Here is a 15,748-nt window from a genome sequence, read left to right on the forward strand (position 1 = left end):
AAGATATTGCAGAGCAGAAATATGACAAATACTATTTACTCCCTTTCAAACTTATGCTTGTCAAACCGGGACACAAACTCCGCCCATTTATGTTCAGAGTTTCGTGCAACGGCTATTCTATCCTCTTTTATTTTCCTTTTTCTTTCCCATCATGCTCTGTGGAGTTGTGAGCGGAAGTATTCACTTTTATGCGCTGGTTCAAAACGTTAAATCATGAAGCTTAATTTTTATTTTTCGATTTGATATTTCTGTGCATTTTAGCGTTTGTTGTGAAAAGTCATTATTAATGGGTAAGTCGGGATATGTGGGTTATTAGGTTAGTGTTGATCCTCTCTGAAGTGATTGTTTATTTGAATGATTCAGTATTTGCTACGCTGTTGAACCGGTAACGTTATTATATAAATAAACCTGCTAAACCTTTCGAGCTTTAAACATACAGCGTAACTGGTTTTTGTAAGTTTGCAATTCACACTTATGTTGCTTGACGCAATTTAAGTACAGTAACTTAAATATGCACGCATTTACTTCATGAACTCGATTTATCCATGCATTTAGGTCAGGCTTTGCGTGAATGAGTGAGAAGTTCATGCATACATGTAGTCGTGCAAGTTTTGTATCCATTTTGTGTGCATGTGAGGTTTGTGCATACATTAATATTTTATCTGAGACTTTTTTTTGCATGCATATGTTTTATGCTGTGTATTGGAGGTTTAAGCATGCATTTTATCTCATCACTCATGCTTTTATGTCATGCATTGATTTCATCAGAGCACAAAGACAGATGCTCTCAGGAGGAGGTGGATGGAGACAGTTGTGGATCCTCCACCACGGGTTCGCTGGAGATGGACCGCAACCCATCACCTCCACCAGAGGAAGATGAGACTGAAGCCGGTGAGGAGGCGGACGCCATCGGGGAGACAGTGTACAGCAAACACTGGCTCTTCAGCACTCTGACCCGCCTTATTCAGGTATAACCATGCACGCTAGACTTATGTATCATTGGTCTCCATAACAAGCATCTTGCCAGGCATATTAGAACAAGAAGATCACAGTGCAGCCCCCAAAATACTAATTAATTGTCCATTTCAATCTTTGCCAATCTTGCCACTTTTAGTCATTTAAAAGCTAATTTAAAATATAATAAAATGAGTATGATTACTTTTCTTTTTTTAATAAGTGCACGTCAGATTACTTGTTGTTTAATTTTTACAAAAACATACAGTATCTCACAGAAGTGAGTACACCCCTCACATTTTTGTAAATATTTTATTATATCTTTTCATGTGACAGCACTGAAGAAATGACACTTTGCTACAATGTAAAGTAGTAAGTGTACAGCTTGTATAACAGTGTAAATTTGCTGTCCCCTCAAAATAACTCAACTCGCAGCCATTAATGTCTAAACCGCTGGCCACAAAAGTGAGTACACCCCTTAAGTGAAAATGTCCAAATTGGGCCCAAAGTGTCAATATTTTGTGTGGCCACCATTATTTTCCAGCACTGCCTTAACCCTCTTGGGTATGGAGTTCACCAGAGCTTCACAGGTTGCCACTGGAGTCCTCTTCCACTCCTCCATGACGACATCACGGAGCTGGTGGATGTTAGAGACCTTGCGCTACTCCACCTTCTGTTTGAGGATGCCCCACAGATGCTCAATAGGGTTTAGGTCTGGAGACATGCTTGGCCAGTCCATCACCTTTACCCTCAGCTTCTTCTCTCATCTTGGAGGTGTGTTTGGGGTCATTATCATGTTGGAATACTGCCCTGCGGCCCAGTCTCTGCTTCAGTATGTCACAGTACATGTTGGCATTCATGGTTCCCTCAATGAACTGTAGCTCCCCAGTGCCGGCAGCACTCATGCAGGCCCAGACCATGACACTCCCACCACCATGCTTGACTGTTGGCAAGACACACTTGTCTTTGTACTCCTCACCTGGTTGCTGCCACACACGCTTGACACCATCTGAACCAAATAAGTTTATCTTGGTTTCATCAGACCACAGGACATGGTTCCAGTAATTCATGTCCTTAGTCTGCTTGTCTTCAGCAAACTGATTGTGGGCTTTCTTGTGCATCATCTTTAGAAAGGCTTCCTTCTGGGACGATAGCCATGCAAACCAATTTGATGCAGTGTGCGGCGTATGGTCTGAGCACTGACAGGCTGACCCCTCGTTGAAATCGTTGCAAAGCAGCTCTACAAGAGAAATATATTGTGGAAATTAAGTTTCCACAATATATTTATATGTTGCAGAAACTTAATATATGTAACTTATGGCAAAATTTGGTAATTCTGTATTTTGTCTGAGCGTTGGCATCCTCTGAGGGGTTGGCATTATCTTTTCTCAGGTGTTCGGTCATCTCAGATCATTTAAGGGTTGGATCTAGACTGAAGCTTCTGTAATTCCTAGTTACCATGGTATGTTAGTGGCAGAAACAGAGAAACAAATAGAGACATAATTAGCGTAGCTGCTGTTCCATCTAAGCAAAAATGATTTGTTCAACCCAAGCTAAAGAATAACAATGTACATTTGATCAGATATAACTGCAGTACAAGATTATAAGATGCATTATGTGAATGCTTGGCTAAAGAGATGTGTCTTTAATCTAGATTTAAACAGAGAGAGTGTGTCTGAACCCCGAACATTATCTAGAAGGCTATTCCAGAGTTTGGGAGCCAAATGTGAAAAAGCTCTACCTCCTTTAGTGGACTTTGCTATCCTAGGTAGTAGGTATTACCAAAAGTCCAGAGTTTTGTGACCTTAGGGAGCGGGTTGGAAGACAAGTTAGGTACGCAGGAGCTAAACCATTTAGGGCCTTATAGGCAAGTAATAATATTTTGTAGATGATACAGAAGTTAATAGGTAACCAGTGCAGAGACTGTAAAATTGGGGTAATATGATCATATTTTCTTGACCTGGTAATAGGGGTGTGCGATATGACGATTTTTGATCGTGGACGATAAAAATGTCTCCACGATCTGCTTTTGAAGAAATATCGTAGTATCGCGCTACCGCGCACATTATGTCAAATACAGTTCTGGCGCCTCCGTCTCTATGTACTGTACAACACGCAGTGGCGTAACTTTGCTTTGAAAAGTGGTGGGGACACCGCACAAAACGTTTTGCTATTTGTTTATTTAATAACCGAATTTACTTGGGGACTGAGTTCAGAGTTGGAAATGCACTTAATTTCCACACATGCATCACATTCACAAATATGTCTATAAAAATCCAAATAAGAAAAACGTAACATTCACAATGTGGAACAACTTGCTAAAAGGACAACTTGCTAAAAGTAGGTGATCAATGCACGCGCTGAACGAAGAATCAACATTACCTCAAGAGTCAAGACAAGCCCACAAAATGTTTCCTCATCCAATCAAATAATTTAACCAATCCTGAACTACGCAAAACCTTGTGTAAAACATGAATGAGAGTTAATTTGTGTTTGAAATAGTTAAACTACCTTTATTAATTAAATAAATGAAATTGTTTTGACGAATCTTTTTTTTATGACGTTTTTATAAAAGCTCTATTTTTTCCTCCCCCACCCCACATGTAAAGGCTAGTTAACAGTAAATGTTGCTACCTATAGCATAAATGTTAAAACATCAACAAAATGTCCAAAAGAAAGCGTGGAAGTGATACAAGAAGCTTTTTAGTGAAGCAGCCACGCACAGTAAAGGCCATTGCACACTGAGTCCGAATTTTTCGTCCGAAATTTTCGCACGTTGAAAAATAAATACGACCTCACGTTGTCAATCACGTTTGCACACTGCCTCCGAAATTGTCGTCCGTCAAAAAAAATCGGATCGGGTTCGATTTTTTTGCGTTTCTCGCATCCGTATAAAGCATTTTGAGATGCTTTGAGAAGGTGTTTTGACCATTCAGAGCCACCGTACAAGCGAAAGCCAAAATCCAAAATGGTGTCAGACAAATTAATACACTTCGTCTTGCAGCACAGAGCACTTTATGACAAACAAATTGCGGAATACAAAGATACAGAATATAAAGAACTGCTGTTGCCTATTTTTTTATGCCTGGCGCGCACCTTTCCGATGCAGCAGTTCGGGGTGTGTGTGTCTGTGTGTGTGTGTCTGTTGGTGTATCCATACCTCAGACAGCCTCTGTTCAGGATAAATTGGTTCACGGAAATTGGTGGTCTTCTTTTTAATATGTGGATTCAGTATCGCTAGCAAAGTATCAAACTGAGGCACTGACATCCTGAAATAAACTTTGAATCTCTCGGGATAATCCCGCAGCTCTTTGATGAGGAGGTGGAACTCTCCTTCCTCTCTGCGCAATTTAAGGATTGGATGGACCCAATATTTCCTTTTTCTTTTTCTTTTTTTAAAAAGAGAGAGGCCAACAAAATCATCCTCACTGCTTGAAGACATTTTGTATAGTTTTGCGAATTCTTTCGCAACGGATTAATTAAAACGCATTGGACTCAGTGACAATACTTGACGTACTTGACAATACGTCACGATTTACTTACAGTGTGCAAGGTCTCTGTGCGTGACGAATTTTTAAGATTGCGAATGCGAAAAAACGCATGCGAAAATTTCGGACTCAGTGTGCAGAGACCTTAAGACTAAAATACAGTATTAACATTGTAGACTACAAATAAATTTTAAAAGAGGTACAGGATCTGTAGACTAATTAATTATAGGGAAAGGAAACTACATATCCCATGACGCATATCGCGTATCTCGCGATAGTTTCACAACGAGACTTAATATTCATCTTTGAGGATGTTGAAAAACTTCTGACCGGCGGAAAAATTTGTTAAATGAATGAATTAGATTATGAAGAGTGCCGATTTGTAGATGGTGCTTTTCCTTTAATACATACCTTACGCAATCTATTTTTCAGTTACTTTTTAAAAGTGGTGGGGACAATATCGAGCCTGGTAAAAAGTGGTGGGGACATGTCCCACCCGTCCCACCCGTAAATTACGCCTATGACAACACGACATACAGCAGTAGAGTTACTCTGACAGGACACTGCACTTATTCGCGATCGCAAAAGTACATTATTTGCACACAAGCCTTGCTGGTTAAATGTTTCATTCGCGCGCTGGTCTGACGTGCGCTTGTTCTGAGCGCATACACCTGAAGCACGCGCACTAAAACGCCTGTCTAACAGTGCCTGATTACTCAACTAAGTTATCTTTTGCGCTAATACTGTCAAAACACACAAGGTTTGCATACAGACTCAGTTGGTTATCTCTAAAATGAAAGTAAATAGTTAAGAGAGAAACGGATGCGTGCCTGTATATTAGATGCGTGCAGCTCTTAAAGGGACAGGACACTAAACATGTTGTCGACTGTCATTAAAGGGATAGTTCACCCTAAAATTTAATTTCTGTCATTATTTACTCAGTGGAAAACCAAACAGTTGCTGGTCCACATTGACTTTGATAGTAGGAAAGAAAAATCCTATGGAAGTCACTGAGGACCAGCAACTGTTTGGTTTTCCACCTTCTTCAAAATAGCATTTATGTTCAGCAGAAGAAAGAAACTCATTCCGGTTTAAAACGACTTTTGAGTAAATGATGATATAAAAATACAACGTTATGACAGAATTGACAGACAGATGACAGAATATTAATTTGTGGGGGAACTATTCATTTAACGTTAACAAAACAACAAAACGCAAAAGAGAAAAATCACTCACTATTCTTGACTGAAAAACTTTAACAGTTGCTTTAGGAATCAGTCTATCTAGTGTTTTATTTTTATATTTGTTCATTCAATTTCATTGAATGCTCTGCTAAATACACCTATTGTACCTGAAAATAAAGCACTGTTTGTTTTATTTGTATATTATGTGTATTTGTAATGTGTATCTTTGTTCTTATTTTTTAATAAGAAAAATAAAATAATGACAAAGATTTTTTATCTTCGCCCACTTTGGCCTAAATAGCTGCCATGCATCTTTGTCTTTCTAGTTTGGCTGTAATGCTCAGACAACTTGTAAAACCAAAATAGTAAAACTAACAAAGAATCGTGATAAAAATCGTGAATCGTGATATTTCTATAAAAAATCGTGATATGATATTTTTCCCATATCGCCCACCCCTACCTGGTAATAACTCTAGCCGCTGCATTTTAGACTATCTGTAGCTTGTTTATTGAAGATGCAGGACAACCACCTAGCAGTGCATTACAATAGTCCAGTCTAGAGGTCATGAATGCATGAACTAGCTTTTCTGCATCAGAAACAGGTAGCATGTTCTGAAGCTTGGCAATGTTTCTAAGATGGAAGAATGCTGTTTTTGTAACATATGATATAACATATATGTAACATATAAATATGATTAAAATAACACCCAGATTTTTAACGTAACAGTGCATCCGTCTAGTTGCAAATTGTAATCCAAGAGATTCTGTGTACTGCTTTTTGCTCCAATAAGTAATATCTCTGTTTTATTTGAATTTAATAGGAGAAAATGATTGGTCATCCAATCTTTTAAATTTTTTACACAATCTATTAGCTTAGATAGTTTAGAAGTTTCATCTGGTCTTGTTGAGATATATAGTTGAGTATCATCAGCATAACAATGAAAGCTAATCCCGTATTTTCTAATAATATTACCAAGAGGCAACATGTTTATTCAAAATAGCAGAGGACCTAGGACAGATCTTTGTGGTACTCCATACTTTACTGGTGATAATTGAGATGACTCCCCATTTAAATGAACAAAGTGGTAGCGATCGGACAGGTAGGATCTAAACCATCTTAAAGCCTGCCCTTGAATACCAGTATAGTTTTGTAATCGATCTATGAGTATGTCATGGTCTATAGTGTCAAACGCAGCACTAAGATCAAGTAATACTAGCAATGAGATGCAGCCTTGGTCTGACGCAAGAAGCAAGTCATTTGTAATTTTAACAAGTGCAGTTTCTGTACTATGGTGAGGCCTGAAACCTGACTGATATTCTTCATAGAGATAATTTTTTTTGCAAGAAGGAGTTGTAACGCTAACGAGTCACATGACACCGGGGAGAGAAAATGGCTAATTGGGCCCAATTTGGACATTTTCACTTAGGGGTGTACTCACTTTTGTGGCCATTAATTCCACACATTAATGGCTGTGTGTTGAGTTATTTTGAGGGGACAGCAAATTTACACTGTTATACAAGCTGTACGCTCACTACTTTACATTGTAGCAAAGTGTCATTTCTTCAGTGTTGTCACATGAAAAGATATAATAAAATATTTACAAAAATGTGAGGGGTGTACTCACTTCTGTGAGATACTGTACCTGTTACGTTGACAGATGATATATACATTTTTAATACATGCTATTTGTGACCCTGGACCACAAAACCAGTCATAAGTGTCAAATTTCCGAAATTGAGATTTATACATGAACTGAAAGCTGAATAAAATTGTTTGGATAGGACAATATTTGACTGAGATACAACTATAAATCTCCTTTAAAATTGTCCAAATGACGTTCTTAGCAATGCATATTACTAATCAAAAATTAAGTTTTGATATATTTACGGTAGGAAATTTACAAAATATCTCCATGAAACATGATCTTTACTTAATATCCTAATGATTTTTGGCATTTAGAAAAATATATATATATTTTATTGGTTTATTTAATAGGGACCATGCATATTCATGAACATTGTTGTATAAAAATACACCATGTAAATATGCCAGAATTAGTAACAATAACTACTTTTCATCTGCAGTCCCTAGGCAGGTAACACAAAAACAGCCAACAATAATGCAACATTCATTCACTATAAATGAAAAAGTACACATAATGATGACATATACATTAACAACAAGCAAAACAAAAATACATATACAAAATACGAAAAGACATTGTTCATGCACCTCTATACTGCATTCAATTTAACAGTGAAAGTGTATATAAATGTGTGACAGTTAAAAATGAATACATCTCAGATTTTCTAGAAGCCACTGTTTTAAGTGAATTTTAAAGGTGTTGGAAGTAGGACACTCTCTTATTGGGAGGGCCAAACTATTCCATTATCGACAATACGTTTTGTCCAAAAGTGGTATGTCTAAATGGTATCACAGTCCCCATTTACAGAGGCCCGTGTACTACCTCCGCTTTCAAGTCTTTGGAAAAAGCCATGCAGCGGAGGGGGAGCAAGATTATGTAACACTCTATATACCAAACAAGCATACTTGAGACTTTTGAAATTGTCAAAGCTTAAAAATGTATGTCTCTCTAAGATATCGCAATGGTGGAATGACAATGGCTTTTTATCAAAAGTTTTTATGGCTTTCTTAAATAAAGATTCAACTTAACTCAATTTAACTTTATTTGCCACCTTTTTTACATGACATTTAAATGTTAAGGTGGAGTCATATGTGACTCCTAGATACGTAAATTCATTAACAATATCAAGCTCAATTTTGACCCATACAATGTATTTTTGGCTATTGCTACAAATATACCCCAGCGACTTAAGAGTTTTGTGCTCCAGGGTCACATTTATGTTTTATTAAAAAATACATTTAAAAAAAAAAAAAAAATTAATTACATTTGAATATAATGTGACCCCTTTTGATTTGAATTGTCTTCATAATTTTTATCATAATTATATAAATATTATTCTAAAGTAAATTTATATAAATATGAAAAATAATTTATACATTAACTACAAAAAGGGTCACTTAAATATATTTTTATATTACATTAACTATAATATCTATCTATGTATCTATCAGTCTATCAAGTTTTCTTGAAGCTGTGCAATTCTTTCATATACTTCATTTACCTTCTAGATGGTGACAGATCAAGAAAGTGAGCCGAGTGATTCTTCAGTGGAACTGACAGATGATCTGGAGGAGGACTTGTGTAAAGTTTGGGACATGGCTATGGATAAGGTAAACTGAAACACACTGTATTCATCCCCCTGCTCCATGCCCACCATCTACATATACATTACATGTGTTTTCTCTCCAGGATGTGGCTGTTTTTCTTCAGGAGTTCAAAGCTCCAGACATCTTGCTGGGTGTGGTCACAAAGTCACGTAGTCCACGGCTTACGGTAAGACATTTTACCACTGTAACTGCTTTACATAATGTTTGAATGCTTATGACTTCATATAATTACTCAGAGCTTCTGTTACAGGAAATCTGTGTTGGAATTCTGGGTAATATGGCCTGTTTCCATGATACATGTGTATCTCTCAGCCAGAACTCTGACCTATGGTAACTCTCTGTTAACTTCAGAATAATTTAGCTACTTTTGTAAATACAATACTACTAATTAATGTCTGACATGTTCTCTGTATATCTCAGCTCTGTGTTACTTCTTCTTCTCGGGGACAATGATCCACCTACGCTCTTGGAGACTTGCAGGTCAGTGCTGATAAAGCCCTGTTACAAAATTAGAAGAAAACATGCTGCATTTTACTGAATGCGGGTGTGTGACTTGCAACACTGTGGCTTCCTCAGGCTCCTGCTAATGTGCCTGTCTCAGTCTGATGTCACCCCTCTGTGGCTGGAGAGGATACGGCAGCAGCCGGCGATGTGCAGCAGTCTGTGTTTCATCATGAGCAGCTCCACCAACGGTCAGTGATGTTTACAAATGTTGCTAATGGTGCTTTCAAAAACGGGCACAAAAAGTGCTTGAAACTCTTAAGAAATTAAGCAGAAATTTTGTGGGGGTTTTCCCCCAAATGTATGATTTTTGTTTTTTTAGCAATGAATATTAATTACACATTTATACTGCAACTACTAATTAATAACATTTACCTTTTTTATTATTAAGTTTTATTATTGTTAATATTTATTATATAAATAATATATAATATTTAATATTTCTGTAAATTTCATATTTTAAATTTTCTGAAAAGATGGCATTCCGTTTATTGAATATAAGTTCATATTTATTTTTTATTTATTTGTGTGTGATTTTTGTGTTTTAGCAATAAACATTCATAATAATGAATTATTATTAACCTTTTTATTAACTTTTGTTTAATTTTTTTTCACTAGCTATTTTGTGACCAAGTGTTGTCTTGTAGTTATTGATAAGTATATATTAAAGAGAAAAAATATTTTGTTAATTTCTCTCTAACAATAACTTCTTATAGCTAATTAATGACTAAATTTAGGTCATTCTTAAAATGTTAATGTATAAAATAATATATAATAAAGGTTATATTTTCATCTAAAGTTTTAAATTCATCAGAGCTAACATTTAAGAAATATATTTTACTTGAATTGACATTTATGTTAAAATCACAACAGAATTTTAAAATGCATACATTTGATGTGTTTTGATGCTAGTTTAAATTAATCTTAGATCAAAGTTTATCAGACAGATAACTGTGCCGCTGAAGTATTGGGACACTAAAGTTGATCTCTCTCTGCAGTGGATTTGCTGGTTAAGGTTGGGGAGCTGGTGGATAAGCTCTTTGATGAGGATGAGGAGATGATGAAGAGTTGGGTGTCCACCCCAGCCAGCGACAGTGACCCAAACAAGGACACACAGCAGGATGTCGCGTCCTCTCTGCTTGAGGCGGCCACACAGCTTAGGTGAGACGTGTTAATTAAGGTGATGTGACCTACTGTTCATCTGTCTATCCGAGGCATTTACCAACCTATTCCTCTGTCTGCTGCTAGAGCAAGAGAAGATGTTCTATCTGAATCAGATCAATGTTGTATTTGAAATATGAATTTAGGCTCATTCAAATTTTTGTGTTTTAGGTCAGAAAGTCCAGAGGCTCTTGAAGTGTATCTTCATTCACTTCAGCTTCTGACTACAGTAGAAGAGGGCATGCAGGCTCTGGGTGAGACACACACACACACACACACACAAACACACACACTGACCTTTACTGACCCTGAAAATTCATTTATTATTTATTAAGTTTTTTTTAGTGGCAATAACATAATCACTTGAGCTATACATTGGTGTTCCTTCTCTGAGCGTCAGTGTCTTCTGCTCACCAAGGCTGCGTTTATTTGATCAAAAATACAGTAAAATGGTAATATTGTGAAATATATTATTACATTTTAAAATAACTGATTTCTATTGTAATGTATTTTAAAATGTAATTTATTTCTGTGATGCAAAGCTGAATTTTCAACCTCATTACTCTATTATTCAGTGTCACATGATCCTTCAGAAATCATTCTAAGTCAAAAAAAATATATAAATATTTTGTAACATTATAAATGTCTTTACTGCTATTTCTGATCAATTTAATACATCCTTGAAGTATTTCTCATTTTAATTAAATTAGGTCTAATATAAAAACAATGATAAAATGTAATAAAACTATGATTAAATATCTGATTAACAAATATTTATACATTATGACTGTCCATAAAATGGTATATGCAATGATTTCTTGTTTTTACCGTGTGTCCAGTATCAGATGGAGCTTGTGGTCATGCAGTGTGGACGTTTGTGTGTAAGATCGTATGTGAGGATTTATGTCAAGCGGACGATCCTCCTCTCATCCTGCAGGAGCAGAAAGCCCTCCTGGCCCCAGCGCTCGCTTTACTGTCAGCGTTACACTCCAGCCTGCAGACAGATATCAGTACGAAACACACACTTTTAGCATTCATTGCTTCATGAGAGGCATTGTGGTGTTTGTTTTAAGGTTTGCCATTATATTGCTGTTTCAATTTCATAATGTGTGTTTATTCTTAACAGGTACAGAATTAATAGGAAGTCTTATTCGCATTCTGCAGTTCAATGCTGAATGGCGTGAGAGCCGAACAGCTGGAAACTCTGAATCTGAAGGGAGTCAGAAAGAAGTGAAGCAAGAGGAAGATGAACAGCTCAAAGCTTTAGTCGAAACCACAGCAGAGTTCCTCTCAGCCGTCCTTATGCAACTGAATAAGGTGAAACTAGCAGCTATCCAGTTTACAAAATAGTAATAAATTATTCAATTCTAACTTGAGACCATATTATAATATATTATAACGATGCTGTCAAACGATTAATTGCGTTTAATAGCATCCAAAATAAAAGTTTTTGTTTGCATAATATATGTGTGTACTGTGTATATTTATTATGTATATATAAATACACACATATGCATGTATATATTTTGAACATATTTACATGTCTATATTTATATTCATATAATTTATATTATAAATAAATATATTAAAATATACATACATATATTATGTAAACAAAAACCTTTATTTTGGATGCAATTAAATTGAAACTTAAAGCTATCAAATTTACAAAATAATAAATGATTGCATTCTAATTTAAAATATTATATACTAAATTATACTATATTATATAAATGTATAATTTATTAAAGTATTATATATTCTATATTATATGATTAAAAATAAACATTTTATTTTACAACCTAACCCTTTAATACCTGAGGGTAAAACAGGTAATTTTTCACATAATTTGTTTATTTGACTGTAAAATTATTACAGAATATGCTTCTTTTTTTTTTCTTCAGAAAACCAATGGCTTTCAAAAAACGTAAATTATTAAATTCTAATTTAAGATGTACTTTATATATTATTTGGTTACACTATATTATAAAAATGTGATGTTTAAAAAATAATAAATTTATAAAATTTTAAATTAAGATATATAGTATATTAAATGCAAGTACAATCCAAAAATATAATGTATTATTATGAAAATATAAAGTAAATGTAAAAATTAAAATGTTGGATATATTACATATTAATTTATTGAAAATTCTCTTTAATTTTCAGGATCTGTTGTCATCCATAGTCAAGGAAGGATGTTTGACAGAGAGAAGCTGTGTGTCTGCTGTTGGCACCCTCGTACCTCAACATATAACAGCGGTACGTTCCTCTCCCTTTTTTTGTTTTTTTTTTGTCGACCTTCTCGCTGCTCCTACGGGCCCTCAGTGATTACAGAGCTTCTCGTCTTTTCTCATCTCATCTACAGGTCCAGCACCTGGTTGGCTTGCTGTCAGAAGTAGAACCGAAACTGGCAGACATTATAAAGAAGGACTTTTCTATTTCATCTGATGCGTCAAGCTGAAACATTTAAAAGGAAACATTTTTCAGCAAATTCCAGACCCAAAATACTGGATATAAATTCATCTCCTTATGAAAAGACTCGTCTTTTGTTTAGACACAACAAAAAATAAAATGGCTTTCGTTATAGTTTAAAATATTTGTTTAAATTGTGTATATCAGGGCTGTCCAAACTCGGTCCTGGAGGGCCGGTGTCCTGCAGAGTTTAGCTCCAGCTTGCCTCAGCACACCTGCATGGAAGCTTCTAGTGTGCCTAGTAAGAGCTTGATTAGCTGCTTCAGCTGTGTTTAATTAGGGTTGGAGCTCAACTCTGCAGGACACCGGCCCTCCAGGACCGAGTTTGGACAGCCCTGGTGTATATTATCGTTTTGTTTGTATACAACAGCATTTCTATTTAGTAAACAAAACATGTTTTGTAGATTGTGTTTTGTAAGAAGTAATTGTTTTTATTTAATTGTATATTTTCAAGTGCACAACATTGTTCACGGAATAATTTTTTACATAACTTGATTTGTGTTATGCTTCAAACTAAAAGATTAGTGCGCTGACATTTTTTCTACGCACCGTTGGCTGCATACATTCGAGTGTTTACTGATGTTCTCCATCAGGTGTCCCTCAAATGTGCGTGCCACGTCCAGGCTGTGATCACTTCCCTCATTTGCTTTCCAAATGGCCATCAGAACGGGGAGAAAGGGTCTACTGCGCACTTCCCGCGCGTATGTGACGCCAGCAGGAATATAGCAGCTCTTTAATTAAGAGTTCGGATTGATATGCAGAGCGCGATGCATTCTTATGGAAATGTGGTGTGTAGGAGGAGGACCTTAGAGAGACACGGCCAGACACTCAGCTGGGATCTCGACCCGGTCTGAATGTAAAAGGGACAGGGGCTAATTTTAACCACATTTGCATGATTTCAAGGCACTGGCTTTTGCTGTTTTTGAGGGAATCTTGGTTGGCCTGAAATGGCCAGATACTCAGGTATACAAGGACGTTTGATTGACATGTGTCTGTTTTTAGATCTACCTGAGGCTGATCTGATAGACGTACCCCAGGGTGAGGGAGCACTTGAGTTGGTTCGCTTCAGATCACTGCGTGTATGAGTGAACGCTCAACAAATACGAGTTGACGCAGGACTGGTTAAGACAGAAGCAGTGCTGTTTATAGAAGTTAAAGCGTAAACAGATGATTGGCAGCTGTCAAACATCTTCCCTCTGATGCCCAGAACTCCTAAATTGATGGCATGTAACATGACCAAAAATGGCACATCGCCCACTAACTACAGTATATGCTAGATGTGTGCAACAGCCAGTAAAAGTCATACATTTGGGTTTAAAGACACACAAACCCCAAACGTCAAATGTCTCATATTTAGTAACTGAGTCATATTTTTAATTACATATTTTCAGCAGAAATGGTAAATTAAATAGTTTTTATTTAATGGAGTTTCAAATGATAAAAATCATTTGGAAAAAATTCATTTTGAGAACAGGTCAGAAATTCATTGGTTCATATTATTCCAATGAAAGCATTTTTGTCTTTGTAATCAAATTTACATCTAAATATTTCTTTTCAGGAACATTGAGTTAATGTAAATCTGTTACAAACTACTTTTTACGTTGGTTTTAAGTGGCTAAATGTCCAAATGCTTTTGGGGCCACTGCATGTCTACTAAAAGTCTGAAACACTGTCATAATGCAGTGGTAGGAGCCTCATTATGGTTCGTATAAATTCAGTGGCATCTTTGTGATTGATCACCTCAGAAATTCCATTTGAAGAATAGACAATTGGATCAGGTAGGAACTCAACAATGCATGTCATTAAAGATGAATGCGGCCTTTGGAGTAGCCAGCGGTCACGTGCCACACGTCTGCATTGTGCTCTCTGGCACGTACGTCTGGTTTTCACTCGTTCGTCCAGCTGCTTGTGTGCTGGAGCTCATTAAGGGCCGTGGAGCTGCCTCTCATCACAACCTTCTTCAGCTGCTGTTTATCTCTCCTGTTAACAAGCACACAATGAAAATTTCTCTCGGTTCACGCTGGATTTCCCAGAATAACTGATTCCATCTCATACTTGTTTAAAGATGAATTCTGTCATTATTTACTCACCCTGATGTTGAAACTCTATCCATACAGTTTAGTGCTCAATTGTTTTTGCATTCAGATTAAAATAATGACATGTTGACATCTCACACCAAGCTATAACCATCTAAACAATCCAAATCACCCAGAATTTAGCAAACATGTCATAGGGACCAGTTTTATTTTTTTAATTTTTACATATTTATGATATAGTAATATTATAATATACATTTTTATACATAAATATGTAAATATAAACGTAAATATCTTATAAAATTAACTACAACTATATGAATTATATGTACAACAGCGTTAAAAATATAAAAAAATAATATTGCCAAGTTAAAAAATAAATAATCGTAATATTTTAAGAAAAATGTTAAAATTACGAGAATAAATTCAAAATATTTTGAGAATAAAGTCAGCAATATGAGAAAAAAGTTGAAATATTTGGGGGGAAAAAGTCAAAATTACGAAAATAAAGTCAATACTTTACATATTTATTAATACTCAAGTACATAATTGTCATTTTGACTTATTCTCAAAATATTTAGACTTTATTCTCGTATTGCTATTGCAGACTCGTGTTGCTATTGTTCACGCCTGCTGAACTCATTTATAATGCAAAGCAGATTTTCGCATACAGCAGATGCCGTGCATCCAATTCTT

At 35.9% G+C, this 15,748-nt stretch overlaps 1 protein-coding gene across 2 annotated transcripts; it reads left to right on the forward strand.

Moving 5' to 3' along the window:
* Positions 1 to 123: 123 nt before the first annotated feature.
* LOC306867127 (protein saal1-like) lies at positions 124 to 13,504 on the forward strand. Of its 2 annotated transcripts, XR_013783989.1 has the most exons (14): positions 124 to 290; positions 769 to 968; positions 8,781 to 8,882; positions 8,962 to 9,045; positions 9,130 to 9,209; positions 9,300 to 9,359; positions 9,456 to 9,571; positions 10,379 to 10,541; positions 10,713 to 10,795; positions 11,381 to 11,551; positions 11,668 to 11,858; positions 12,711 to 12,803; positions 12,910 to 13,164; positions 13,318 to 13,504. XR_013783989.1 is itself a non-coding variant. In XM_079412665.1 (13 exons), exons 1-13 carry the CDS (start codon positions 287 to 289, stop codon positions 13,003 to 13,005), a joined length of 1,443 nt encoding a protein of 480 aa, XP_079268791.1. In that variant the 5' UTR covers positions 152 to 286; the 3' UTR covers positions 13,006 to 13,418. The 2 variants fall into 2 exon arrangements, 1 of the variants encoding a protein (XP_079268791.1); XM_079412665.1 differs by having other exon boundaries at positions 152 to 290; positions 12,910 to 13,418.
* Positions 13,505 to 15,748: the final 2,244 nt, after the last annotated feature.

This window comes from Barbus barbus (assembly GCF_936440315.1).
Source record: "Barbus barbus genome assembly, chromosome: 48".
Lineage (NCBI taxonomy): Eukaryota > Metazoa > Chordata > Actinopteri > Cypriniformes > Cyprinidae > Barbus > Barbus barbus.